Source organism: Hydra vulgaris, chromosome 09 (assembly GCF_038396675.1).
Source record: "Hydra vulgaris chromosome 09, alternate assembly HydraT2T_AEP".
Lineage (NCBI taxonomy): Eukaryota > Metazoa > Cnidaria > Hydrozoa > Anthoathecata > Hydridae > Hydra > Hydra vulgaris.
This window is the reverse complement of record NC_088928.1, coordinates 35,829,559-35,844,810: the sequence shown is the minus strand read 5'-3', so window position 1 is coordinate 35,844,810 and position 15,252 is coordinate 35,829,559. Positions and strand designations below refer to the sequence as shown.

Sequence of the window (15,252 nt, the reverse complement as noted above, 5' to 3'; positions counted from 1 at the left end):
ATGAACGAAGACATTAAAAGTGTTGTATTACTACAAGCTTAAATTGAAGCAAAAATTTAATAATAGAGTTATACCATAAAATAAGTCTTTTTTTTTATTATAAAAAAATAAACTCTTTATAAGATGTTTGAATAATTAATGTTTTTTCATTTTTTTGTTGTTGATAAAATCTAATATAATTATAACAAAACAAAAAAGAAAAAAAAAAAATTAAAATATTGAAAGTGGCGCTAATATAAAACAAAATTTAATGTGTACTATTTTTAACTAATTATTTTTTATACTGTTTTTTCTGTAGTTTTTTTTTTAATTCGTTAATTATTTTTTGTTATTGTTTATTATGAGAAATTGTTTAAATAAATATTCTTGTACTTGTAAGATGATATTATTGATATATTATATAAAAAAAGATGTTATAGAAGCGTAAAAAATAAATTATAAAAAAATATATAATAAAAAAATTTCTATTTTATCATGATGATAATAACATTTTTGATGGAAAAGTTAGGCGATTAAAAATAAAATTTTATTTTTTGTTTCTTAAGTTATTTCATTAGTAAAAAGTGCGGATATCAAAAGTGATTGTCATGCAAAATTTCAATGTAATCGTCATTCATAAGGGATCTTATGAATGACGATTACATTGAAATTTAAACTTCATAAGGAATCGTCCATAAATTACTCAAAGCAAAATATATTTTAAAAAGTATTTTTAGAAGATATTAGGCTCTTTTACGCGGGGACTTCATTAAACTTAATGAGATATTATGATTTTTTATTTAAAGTAAGACTCTATGAGGGAAAACTTTTGATCTTTTTTGTTTTGTTTATTGTGAAAGTTTGCATTACGTAATTTATGGACAATCCCAAAGCGGGTTTTATAACGGTAATCTTACCGCTTTTGATGATTTCCGCTTAAATGATGAACTTGTTTAAATTAAAAGGTGGCTTACGTGAAATGGCTTAACTGCTTAAATTAAACTTTGTTATAATACAACGGGTTTATATTAAAATAACCCCGTTATATTATAATAAATTATTATATTATAAATAACGGGGTAATTATAATAAAGGGTAATTATATATATAAATAACGTACATTTATGCACGTACATTTATATAATAAAGGGTACGTACATTTATATAATAAAGGGTAAATATATATATATAATTAACGTACATTTACGCCATTTATGTACGCTTAGCGCGTACGTAAATGGCGCGCCACTTTACGCTTTTAAACAAGGCTTGATCTAGGTAATGTTGAGAACTTTGCTTCTTCTAAAGTCAAACTTCTCAGTGTTACGATTGATAAAGTTTCAAAGATTGATGATCATATTATACGAGAAAATAGTAAATGTTTCTCTCTCTTGTGTAAAAAAACCTTTTTATCACAAAAATGTTTCTCTCTCTTGTGTAAAAAAACCTTTTTATCACAAAAATGTTTCTCTCTCTTGTGTAAAAAAACCTTTTTATCACAAAAATGTTTCTCTCTCTTGTGTATTATTAATTCTTTTAAAAACTTTCAATCCACGATATCTTTATCTGTGCGTACTACCTTATATTGTTTAATGTGTTGATTTTATTATTTAAAAAAAAAACTATTGTAAGTGATCAATAGTAAATAAAGTTTTTAAATTAGATAAAACATGGTTTAAAAAATAAAACAGACTTTTTTAAATGCACTTCTTTTAACATTATTCCCTCTATTTTATGTCACCAACTGTAGTTCTTACAAAAACAGCCCCAAACCATTATACTACACCCACCACGTTTTGCAGTTGATAAAAGATATTGTTTTATTATCTACCATCAAACTTTTATTCAAACAAACGATCTTCTCTCGTAACCAATGATTTGAAACTTTGACTTGTTGGTCCAAAAAAACTCGTTTTTAGTCTTCAATGGTTCATTTTTCGTTTTGTTTTGCCTACTCACAAGCTTCTATAAACTTTTGAAATGCATGTTTTATTGAAAATTAAATCGAGTTTCTTTAGAAACTATATTAATTTTTTATAGAAATTGCTAATAAATTCTTTTTTTATACTTGTTTAAATATATATATATATATATATATATATATATATATATATATATATATATATATATATATATATATAACGTTTTTGAAATTTATAGAGATAGGTCTATAGAAATTATATTAGAATTTCTATAGACCATAAGTTTTAAAAGTTTTTAGAAACTCACTAAAACTTTTATGGTAATTTTTTTACCTTAAAAAACTTTTTTTAAGTAGCTTACTTGTGACGTGATAAAAGCAAACTTGTAGCAATGTAAGATTTAAATGTAAAATATTCTGCGCAAGAAAAAAGCAGGAAAAAAACGCTTTTAAAGCTGCTAGCAGTAATAGAAGGTACTCTAAAGATAAATAACTACATTTATTCTTATTTTTAAAACAAGAAAAACAAATTGTCTCACTATATTATTGAAAACCACCAATGTTTAGTAACATAAATTTTTTTTTACTTCTCTATTTCCACCCAGTAATTTAAAGGCACATTTTGTTTTTGCTTGATTATTTAATGACGCATTTTATTTATATTTGAAAGTATAAATGTAACTTAATGGCGCATTGAATTTTATTTAAAAGTATTTCGCTTTCGTTTGTTTATTTATATCCTCTTTTAATCGTTTATTTATATCCACTTTCATTCGTTTATTTATATCCACTTTTATTCTTTTATTTACATTGTTTATATAATCGTATATAAATTCTCATCTATATAAATTTTAATTTAGATTAAATCATTACGCATATAGTTAATTAAAATTCTTCTTATGGAAATATTCTTAACTCTTCCAAACGTGTGTATGAAGATGCTCTTAAAATAAGCGTGTTTAAAAATTTTGAGCCAAAACTTGAAACAAAAATTGCAAAAAGATGAAATTAAAAATACAATTTGGTTCAAACCTCCGTACAGCAATGATGTTTCAACAAATGTTGGAAAAGCGTTTTTAAAATCAATTGATAAACATTTTCCTCCCTCTAATAAATTGCACAAAACTTTTAACAGAAATGAAAGTAAGCTATAGCTGTGCATTTTGCATTAATTAATAAGCATTTTGAGAATAGATTAATTCAGATATTAAAGTTTATCTCTTTAATAATGGCCCAGGTTTTGCATAACTATACTAAAAAGATGCATCTTTTAAATTAGAAGAACAAATTAAAAATAGCAGAATTATTGATCATTACCCACACTAACTATCAAATTTCAAAAACAATTGTGTAAACTAAGAAAAGAGAATAAGTCAGACACAACTACATATTTTAAAATGTATCCATCAGATTGTGTGCCACCTAGAATATATGGAATGGTTAAGGCGCAAAAACTTGAAAAAGATTACCCAATACATTCTGTTGTATCAACAATCAACACACCACCACATAAAACACCGAATACCTCGTTATTATCATTCAAACATCACTAAACAAAAACAAAAATGGACATAATAATTTGAATAGTTTTGATAATGAAGCAAGGCAATGGAAAATAGATCCCAATTAAGTTCATGTTTCATTTAATATAGTTAATTTTTATCATTTGATATAATTGATTTATATTGAAAAACTTTCATGAGATATGTAGACGACGTAGACTAACTTTATCTCAAAACAATAATCCTTCCATAAAATACACTGTTGAACTAATTATCAATAAAAAAAGATTTAAAAAATACTAATTATCAACCAACTGACAACCAACCATTCATAAAGCTACCATCGATGCCAATTGTTGGTCCCAAACTTAGAAAGGAATTTAGAAAACAAAACATACAATTTTTATTCACATTAGCTCCAAATTTAAACTAGATACTCTGCAACAATTAGACAAAACTTCCTCCAAATAAAAACCCAGCCGTCTACCAAATAAAATGTTCATGTAATTTTATATACATTGGTAAAACCAAAAAGAAAATTAAATCAAGATGTATTAAGCACCAGAAAAATAGTATAAAAGGAAAATGGGCTAATTTGGGTGCTACAGAACATTTCAAATCATGCTAAGGTATGTTTGACTGGTTATATCTCAAAACCATACCCAATGCTCCAAAATATCATATTCGAAAAATTTGAGAATCACTAAAAACAAACACACCTAAGGTTCGACATGGGAAGTGGCGAAAATATTTTTAATAGGGATGATGATGATAACGTGACAACAAAAGCATTTTTTATTAGATTATCTGACGTCAACATTTAAAACCTATTTTGTATTTTCACTTGCTCTTTTTAATTTATAATCTTTTTGACGGTTTGTTTTTACTATTACAATTTTCTTTGTAACGATTTTTATTTATTATACCTGATGACGCTGATCACAAAAGATTAGCGAAATATCGAACAATATATATTAAAATAAAAACAAAAAAAACATCGTTTTTTTTTTTAAATATTCTCATATTTATTGCCATAATGTTGCTAAAGAAATATATATATATATATATATATATATATATATATATATATATATATATATATATATATATACATATGCATGTATATATACATATATATATATATATATATATATATATATATATATATACATATATATATATATATATATATATATATATATATATATATATATATATATACATACATATGTATGTATATATATACATATATACATATATATATGTATATATATATATATATATATATATATATATATATATATATATATATATATATATATATATATATATATATATATATATATATATATATATACATATATATATATAAAGGGCCGCCGAGAGGAGGGCGCGAAAGGGACAGTTTGTCGCGGCGGCAGATATCCAAGGACCGTCAAATAAAAAGACGGTATCAAAAAAAAGGCCCTTCATCTATAATATAGTGAAATTTTGATAACTAATAGTGCCAATCAGAAAGAGGGAATTAAACCTAAGGAGGCAGGTATTAAACCTATAATCAAAAGGAGCATTATTAAAGTATGTTAATCTTATAATAGATCCTCAAAAAGGTGTCGGGGAGTGTGGGGAGACGAAAAACATTTAAAATTACTTTTAAAATAATTGTAATATCTTTTTTATATACTGTATGAAGCAACTTTTAACACATACAACCATCATTTCGAACATTGATTCCATTCAGGGTTGTTATCTGTCAAATATGTCTGAGACATATTTTCTGCCGACATAAAATATGTCCCACATATTTTCTATCGACATATTTTGACATAATTTTATGTCTGAATTATTTTCTGCTGACATAAAATATGTCAGACATATTTTCTATCGACATATTTTGACATAATTTTATGTCTGAATTATTTTCTGCTGACATAAAATATGTCAGACATATTTTCTGTCGACATAATTTGACATAATTTTATGTCTGAATTATTTTATGCTGACATAAAATATGTCAGACATATTTTCTGTCAACATATTTTAACATAATTTTATGTCTGAATTATTTTCTGCTGACATAAAATATGTCAGACATATTTTCTATCGACGTATTTTGACATAATTTTATGTCTGAATTATTTTCTGCTGACATAAAATATGTCAGACATATTTTCTGTCAACATATTTTGACATAATTTTATGTCTGAATTATTTTCTGCTGACATAAAATATGTCAGACATATTTTCTGTCGACATATTTTGACATAATTTTATGTCTTTGCAATCAATTATGCTTCATTAAACTTTTACTTTAAACCCTATAAGCAAACATCCGTTGTTTCATAAAGGTCTTTTTCTGCCCTTTTTAGCGATGTATCATTTGATAGTATTGACTAATATTGGCATTTATTGACTTATTTATTGATTATGACTTATTTATTGATTATGACTAATATTGACATTGATAGTATTGACTAATATTGACTAGTATTGAGGCATCATTTGATAGTATTTGATAGTATTGATTTGTATTGGCGCTTTCCCTTATTAGAATGTAAAAACCATCTCAAGCTGAGTTTTTATTACTGAAAGTGGTTTTTATTAGTATGACTAAACTTAAAATATTTCTTTGATTAAAATAATAATAAAAAAAAAAACTTTTTGCAGTTATTTTTAATTATTAGTTGATCCTGAAATAGATTTCATTATGAAAAATTGAATTCAAAAGATTTCAAAAAAACGGTTCACAGAATTTCAAAAAATTCGTACCAAATTAAATTCATTTAAGCTGAAGAATTTGAAATATTTCACAAAAGTTATATTCAGCTCATTAAATTCATATTAAGAAGACTAACCGGTAATAATTTATAACTAATTACGAATAATATACTTTTAGTTATAATAGTTATGATTTATTTAACAAAAAAATAATTGACAATTGCATTATAACGGCATAATTAACTGCCATAAACTTGCATAAAATGTTTTGAGTGAAATATATATTGGAATAATTATTTTTTTTCGTTTTCCTTACGATTTAAAGTCAAAAATGGAGAATAATTTATTGAATGAATCAACTATTAGTTAAAAATAACTAAAAATGTTTTTTTTTTAATATTATTTTAATCAAGAGAATAATTTTAAGTTTAGTCATATTAATAAAAACCATTTTCAGTAATAAAAACTCAGCTTGAGATGGTTTTTACATAAGGGAAATCGCCAATACTAATCCATACTAATTAATACTATCAAATACTATCAAATACTATTAAAATTAGGGGTATTTGGGGTAAAGTCCCTAATATTGTCGAAAAAAAAGTTGTTCAAAAGTATGTCAACCTGAGTCTCAAAAGAAGCGTATTTTCATAGAGATTTTAAAGATGTTATTCGTTTGTAGAAAAATAAGTATTTTTTGTATTATTGCTGAAAAACATTTTGTTGACATTTTTTTAAGAGTCTTTAGCATTTTTTCAAATAATTTATTTGCCAAAAAATTTTAAGAAAAAATTTTTATATTTTCTAAAATCTCTATACTATCTTCTAAAATACGCTTTTTTTGAGACCCAAGTTGACATACTTTTGAACAACTTTTTTTTGGACAATATTAGGGACTTTACCCCAAATATTAAAGATCTGAACCCAAATATCTTTACAACTTGACGTGATGGTAAAAAATGAGTTGCATATTTGAAATCAAAATGTGAAATGCAACCCAAAAAATAAATTGTTTGCTCGGCACCAAAAAAAAAAATTTTTTTTTATTGACCTTCAATTATAATTGATTGCAACAAAGCAACAAATTTGTTAAACTATTTTTACTTAACTCTGTAAATTAAGTTGAAATGCGCAATAAATTTGTTAGATTGATTTTTTCTTCAAGAATATCAAACAGCAAATAATTCAGATATAAAATTATGTCAAAATATGTCCATAGAAAATATATCTTACATATTTTATGTCAGCAGAAAATAATTCAGACATAAAAATATGTCAAAATATGTCGACAAAAAATATGTCTGACATATTTTATGTCAGCAGAAAATAATTCAGACATAAAATTATGTCAAAATATGTCGACAAAAAATATGTCTGACATATTTTATGTCAGCAGAAAATAATTCAGACATAAAATTATGTCAAAATATGTCGACAGAAAATATGTCTGACATATTTTATGTCAGCAGAAAATAATTCAGACATAAAATTATGTCAAAATATGTCGATAGAAAATATGTCTGACATATTTTATGTCAGCAGAAAATAATTCAGGCATAAAATTATGTCAAAATATGTCGACAGAAAATATGTCTGACATATTTTATGTCAGCAGAAAATAATTCAGACATAAAATTATGTCAAAATATGTCGATAGAAAATATGTCTGACATATTTTATGTCAGCAGAAAATAATTCAGACATAAAATTATGTCAAAATATGTCAATGGAAAATATGTCTGACATATTTTATGTCAGCAGAAAATATGTCTGAAAATATGTCGACAGATTTGCCAGACATATTATGTCGTAACAACTCTGATTCCATTCCTAAGATTACAACAAATTATAATAAAGTATATATTTGTTTGATTTTCGAAGAACCATGCTGTTGGGGTAAATGGAAAAAGTGTGGTAAAGTGAAACGAATATTTAACAACATTTTAACGAAATTGTTATTTAAAAAAGAATAAAATTGTAAACCATATAATTTAAAAAATATATATTCTAGAGGTTTCCACAGTATAATTACATAAAAGTAATCGGGAGAACTGGAACATAAAATGATTTTCTTTGTCCAACTTCACCCCTCAAACTTCAAACCCCTTTAGGCATATTTTTCAAAAATGCGGATTTTACCACAAGCAGGGAGATAAAGCGATGTCTGCTAAAGAGAGGGGAAGAAATCTTCTTTACATTAGATAATAGTTATTAAAGATCTCTCCTGATCGGATTTTGGACTGTCTCACTTTTCCCGCGTCCCACTCCTTTCTACTCTTCCTTAATCTTTGCCTAGGTGAAAAATATTTTGTTATAATATTTAATCAAGAATCTTTGTTAAGAAAAAAAAGTAAAATGGTTTCCTTATGCAGACGTAAAAAAAAAATAATTTTAATTTGCATTTCGATAACGGTTGCACTGTTCTTGTTCAGCATGAAACCTAACGTTAGATTTCGTTGTAACACAAAATGCGTGTTTTTTGTAGGATTTAATAAATACTTACGTTTAAAAATAAATGTGAATGCTGACGATATTACAGGAAAGAGTCATAATTCATTAAGAAATTAATATAATTTTAACTCTCCAATAAAAAACAATAAGAAATAAATATATTTGTATAAAATCAGCTCTGATATAATGTAAAAATGACAGACAAACTTACGCTATTAACATTACTCTTCACAATATCGTCAAAAGGTGCATCAGCATTTGAATTTAAATAAATCTCATTTGATTCGTTTAAGTTTGAACTCTTTTCATGATTTTTTGGCATTTTGAATTTGAGATACACAAAATATTATTAAATTTATTGACACATTTTTTTAGATTTCTAATGGCATTAATGCATGTTTAATCCCAATAAATTTACGTAACTTTTTTTTTGTACAAAACGTATGTTCGTAATGCAAATTAGTGTTTTTTAGTATTTAACCTTGACGTAATAGCATTTAATTCTTTTATGTTTTGTTAGCTTAGCGCATGCGCAACTGCAATTTTTTTTATTTAAAAACTTTTTTTCATATTAGAACTTTTTTTCATTTTAAAACTTTTTTTCATTTTAAAACAATTTTTATTTTAAACTTTTTTCATTTTAAAACTTTTTTCATTTTATTTCATTTTTTTTTCACTTTTTTTCATTTAATTATAGTAATTTAAAGATGTTACTTTAACAATTAGTGCTTGTAACAATAAGTTATAACACTTACAACAATAAGTGCTTAGTTCCATAAGTTACGGAAGTTATTTTAGTAAATATGTAAGTTGTAACTTTAGTTAAGCACTTACCAAACCCTTTATCTTATTAACAGCATTTTTTAAATTGTTGTAATCACGGGCTTCCACTATTTTCCGTCTTTTGTTAAGTATGTCTTTTTTGTGGCAAATATAAGTCTTTTTATTGTTAATTAAAAGTCTATTTTTTTTTTGTTATTTGTCAAATAAATTTCTTTTAGTCAGGCTTTTTTTTTTAAATAAAGGCATTTGTTTGACTTAATTAATCCAATCATATTAAAACTTTATTAAAAGAATAAATTGACTTAAAAAAATATATTTGAACTTACAGGTTACACTGTAGGTTCATAAAAATATGTTATAAATTATATAAATTTATAATTTACAAACAATTTTTTTGTATAAAAAATATAGACGTTTATTTAATTTTTTATTTCTATTTATGTTTTCTTTTGCTTAATAATTAAAACGTAAGTATTTGTTTTCAAGTTCATTAATTTTCTAAGTATATTTTAAATATTTTTTTTGTTGAAAATTATTAACATGACGCAATAAGACATCTTCTCCGCCCCCCTATTGCCAAGCGAGACCCTAAAACTTCTGAACAGTTTCTTACTAAATAAAAAAAGACGCTAATTATTACTAAACAAAGATTTATTGAGATCTCTGTATACAACATTTTTAATAGCCAATCGGAAAGCCAACTCCTTATATTATCATAATTTATGCGTTTTCATATATTATTTATTAATATATGCTTAGCCTAAAGTGTAAAAGCATCAACATGAGTTAAGAACTATGCTGACTTTTTTTTTTTTTTTAACAATAATTGTATATTTATACAATAATAAAGTAACAATAATTGTAACAATAGTTGTATAATTATATAATAATAAAGAATTATTCTTTATTTGAAAAATGTCTAAAAATTCATGAAAAATCATAAGCAAAAGGGGTATACATGCCCCAGGTGTCATAATAATACGGGCGCCTGAAGACGAAAGATAACTAAAAACATGATGATTCATTTATAAAAAAGTAAAAAAGTTGTTTTTATTGATGCGCATAACAATTAACTTTGGGGTTTTCTATAATTTACCTCATGCCCTTAGGAAGAGGAGGGGGAGGGTTTAGTGGTTTTTTCAACGACATATACGGATCTTGTTATTAAAGAGTCCTAGCAAATCATGATACTCGGGTCCCGCGCCGTTTTTGTCAGGGCTAGTCTGGGTTACCCAGCCTGGGTTCAGCGAGGTTTTAGCGTCGGTTTCAGTGTGGGTCCCGTGTAGATATCCCGAACCATCGTGAGCATGAATTCCAACGCTAACATTATTTAATTTAATTTACTTATATTAGCGACTTGAACATTTTGGGGTTTTAATTTATAGATTTATCTATTTTATATACATAGTGTTTAGTAATACATAGTATTTATTTATATGAATTGTTTATATAAACGTTTATATGTTTGGTATGAAATGTTTATACAATTTTAAAAACATTTAAATTTTATTTATGCTATTTCGTATAATGAAATATTTCATTATACGAAATAGTTTAAACTTTTTTGTTTAACCCATGCACTTGTTATAATGATCATTGTATATATATATATATATATATATATATATATATATATATATATATATATATATATATATATATATATATATATATATATATATATATATATATATATATCATTGTATATGTTAATTATATTTTATTTATTACGCAAAAATTTGTGTTTCATCAGGTAATCCAAAAAAAAAAAAAAAACTCATTTTATTTCAGTATCGTCAACATAAAAAAATTTTTTATATTGACGATGCTGAAATAGAAACTAGGTCTCATTAATTATCTTATCAACAAAACATTTTATTCATAAATATTATAAATTCTTTTATGATTATTCTGAACAGAGTTGTTACGACATAATATGTCTGGCAAATCTGTCGACATATTTTCAGACATATTTTCTGCTGACATAAAATATGTCAGACATATTTTCCATTGACATATTTTGACATAATTTTATGTCTGAATTATTTTCTGCTGACATAAAATATGTGAGACATATTTTCTATCGACATATTTTGACATAATTTTATGTCTGAATTATTTTCTGCTGACATAAAATATGTCAGACATATTTTCTGTCGACATATTTTGACATAATTTTATGCCTGAATTATTTTCTGCTGACATAAAATATGTCAGACATATTTTCTATCGACATATTTTGACATAATTTTATGTCTGAATTATTTTCTGCTGACATAAAATATGTCAGACATATTTTCTGTCGACATATTTTGACATAATTTTATGTCTGAATTATTTTCTGCTGACATAAAATATGTCAGACATATTTTTTGTCGACATATTTTGACATAATTTTATGTCTGAATTATTTTCTGCTGACATAAAATATGTCAGACATATTTTTTGTCGACATATTTTGACATATTTTTATGTCTGAATTATTTTCTGCTGACATAAAATATGTAAGATATATTTTCTATGGACATATTTTGACATAATTTTATATCTGAATTATTTGCTGTTTGATATTCTTGAAGAAAAAATCAATCTAACAAATTTATTGCGCATTTCAACTTAATTTACAGAGTTAAGTAAAAATAGTTTAACAAATTTGTTGCTTTGTTGCAATCAATTATAATTGAAGGTCAATAAAAAAAAATTTTTTTTTTTGGTGCCGAGCAAACAATTTATTTTTTGGGTTGCATTTCACATTTTGATTTCAAATATGCAACTCATTTTTTACCATCACGTCAAGTTGTAAAGATATTTGGGTTCAGATCTTTAATATTTGGGGTAAAGTCCCTAATATTGTCCAAAAAAAAGTTGTTCAAAAGTATGTCAACTTGGGTCTCAAAAAAAGCGTATTTTAGAAGATAGTATAGAGATTTTAGAAAATATAAAAATTTTTTCTTAAAATTTTTTGGCAAATAAATTATTTGAAAAAATGCTAAAGACTCTTAAAAAAATGTCAACAAAATGTTTTTCAGCAATAATACAAAAAATACTTATTTTTCTACAAACGAATAACATCTTTAAAATCTCTATGAAAATACGCTTCTTTTGAGACTCAGGTTGACATACTTTTGAACAACTTTTTTTTCGACAATATTAGGGACTTTACCCCAAATACCCCTAATTTTAATAGTATTTGATAGTATTTGATAGTATTAATTAGTATGGATTAGTATTGGCGATTTCCCTTATGTAAAAACCATCTCAAGCTGAGTTTTTATTACTGAAAATGGTTTTTATTAATATGACTAAACTTAAAATTATTCTCTTGATTAAAATAATATTAAAAAAAAAACATTTTTAGTTATTTTTAACTAATAGTTGATTCATTCAATAAATTATTCTCCATTTTTGACTTTAAATCGTAAGGAAAACGAAAAAAAAATAATTATTCCAATATATATTTCACTCAAAACATTTTATGCAAGTTTATGGCAGTTAATTATGCCGTTATAATGCAATTGTCAATTATTTTTTTGTTAAATAAATCATAACTATTATAACTAAAAGTATATTATTCGTAATTAGTTATAAATTATTACCGGTTAGTCTTCTTAATATGAATTTAATGAGCTGAATATAACTTTTGTGAAATATTTCAAATTCTTCAGCTTAAATGAATTTAATTTGGTACGAATTTTTTGAAATTCTGTGAACCGTTTTTTTGAAATCTTTTGAATTCAATTTTTCATAATGAAATCTATTTCAGGATCAACTAATAATTAAAAATAACTGCAAAAAGTTTTTTTTTTTATTATTATTTTAATCAAAGAAATATTTTAAGTTTAGTCATACTAATAAAAACCACTTTCAGTAATAAAAACTCAGCTTGAGATGGTTTTTACATTCTAATAAGGGAAAGCGCCAATACAAATCAATACTATCAAATACTATCAAATGATGCCTCAATACTAGTCAATATTAGTCAATACTATCAATGTCAATATTAGTCATAATCAATAAATAAGTCATAATCAATAAATAAGTCAATAAATGCCAATATTAGTCAATACTATCAAATGATACATCGCTAAAAAGGGCAGAAAAAGACCTTTATGAAACAACGGATGTTTGCTTATAGGGTTTAAAGTAAAAGTTTAATGAAGCATAATTGATTGCAAAGACATAAAATTATGTCAAAATATGTCGACAGAAAATATGTCTGACATATTTTATGTCAGCAGAAAATAATTCAGACATAAAATTATGTCAAAATATGTTGACAGAAAATATGTCTGACATATTTTATGTCAGCAGAAAATAATTCAGACATAAAATTATGTCAAAATACGTCGATAGAAAATATGTCTGACATATTTTATGTCAGCAGAAAATAATTCAGACATAAAATTATGTTAAAATATGTTGACAGAAAATATGTCTGACATATTTTATGTCAGCATAAAATAATTCAGACATAAAATTATGTCAAAATATGTCGATAGAAAATATGTCTGACATATTTTATGTCAGCAGAAAATAATTCAGACATAAAATTATGTCAAAATATGTCGATAGAAAATATGTGGGACATATTTTATGTCGGCAGAAAATATGTCTCAGACATATTTTACAGATAACAACCCTGATTCTGAAAAAACAAGTTTAATTTAAGATTTTAAAATCAAAATTTAAAAAATAAAAGTTAATTGATTAACCTTATATGCTAAGGTTGAGCGACTCCCAAAGAAGTGTAAAAATCTCAATGCAAAACAAATGTCACACCTACCCTCAACAACAAAAACAATGTCATAACTTATAACTTCAAGCTAGTATCTCTCACATATCTGCTGGTGTCTCTCAACGGCAGGGTAATGAAACAAACAAGATTGTGTGCACAATCTAGTATCAAAGTCTCAACATAGATTTGTACATCACAAAAGCTGTCTACAAACTTGATTTAACCACGTAACATTTTAATAAAAGCTGTATACCGTGAATACCTGATTGACAAAATTTTTACAAACTTTGCTATAGCATTCAACTCAGTGCCACACAACGACTTTCTTATAAGATTAATGCCTATAGTGTTTAAGACCATCTGTTAAAATGGATCAGTTTAAAAGTTGGCTAGCTAATAGACAACAATGAGTAATAATTGACGAACAAACGTCCGAGTGGAAAAGAGTGACAAGTGGCGTCCCTCAAAGATCAGTTCTTGCTTCTTATTTATATTTTTCATTATTGACTTACCAGATTGCGTTTGTAACCATACCAAACTATACACCGATGACGGAAAGATCATTTGAGTTTATTTTGTCAATCAATTTTCCTTTAATTATGAAAAACAGCTAGCGGACACTGACAGCACTTTTAGCTGATCAAACAACTTGTGGTCGAATAACTGCATGGTAAATTTCAACGCCAAGTAGTGCAAAGTAATTCAAGTTAGTTGACAAAACAACTAATTAATAACACCATGGTTGATATTGACGGTAACGGACGCAATTTATTTTCAACATGTATTGAGTGTGACCATGGAGTACTAAAATCCAACAACCTCAAAGTACAAGTGGAAGCAACAGCTTGAGTTGGCAATTGAATCATTGTTTGTCTTAAAAAGTCATTTCAATTGCGGAGCTTTTCAGCTCAATTTTAAATATCCGAGAATACTGCATTCTTCGAGTGCACTCGAAGAATGCAGTAACCTCTGATATTCAAAATTGCATCATTTACAACTAAAATAAGGACTTTGAAATCCGTTTCTTCAAAATTCTCATTCTTCTGTTTGAAAGATCAAGAACCCGTAAAAAATAAATCGTAAAAACGAAAAAACGAAAAAAAAAATTTTTTAAAACTTTATTAAAAAAGACTTTCCCATCATAATAGTTTGAAATAGTCTTCATT

General features: G+C 25.3%; 1 protein-coding gene across 2 annotated transcripts in view; it reads right to left on the bottom strand.

Annotated features, from left to right (window-relative positions):
- LOC100198543 (protein white) overlaps positions 1–9,046 on the bottom strand; it is a 108,447-nt gene extending 99,401 nt beyond the window's left edge. The window contains exon 1 of one of the 2 annotated variants that reach the window (XM_065805537.1): positions 8,780–9,046. In XM_065805537.1, the coding sequence (XP_065661609.1) occupies positions 8,780–8,890 (111 nt within the window). In that variant the 5' untranslated portion in view covers positions 8,891–9,046. The remainder of the gene's footprint in view (positions 1–8,779) is intronic. The other variant, XM_065805539.1, reaches the window with a different exon arrangement.
- Positions 9,047–15,252: the final 6,206 nt, after the last annotated feature.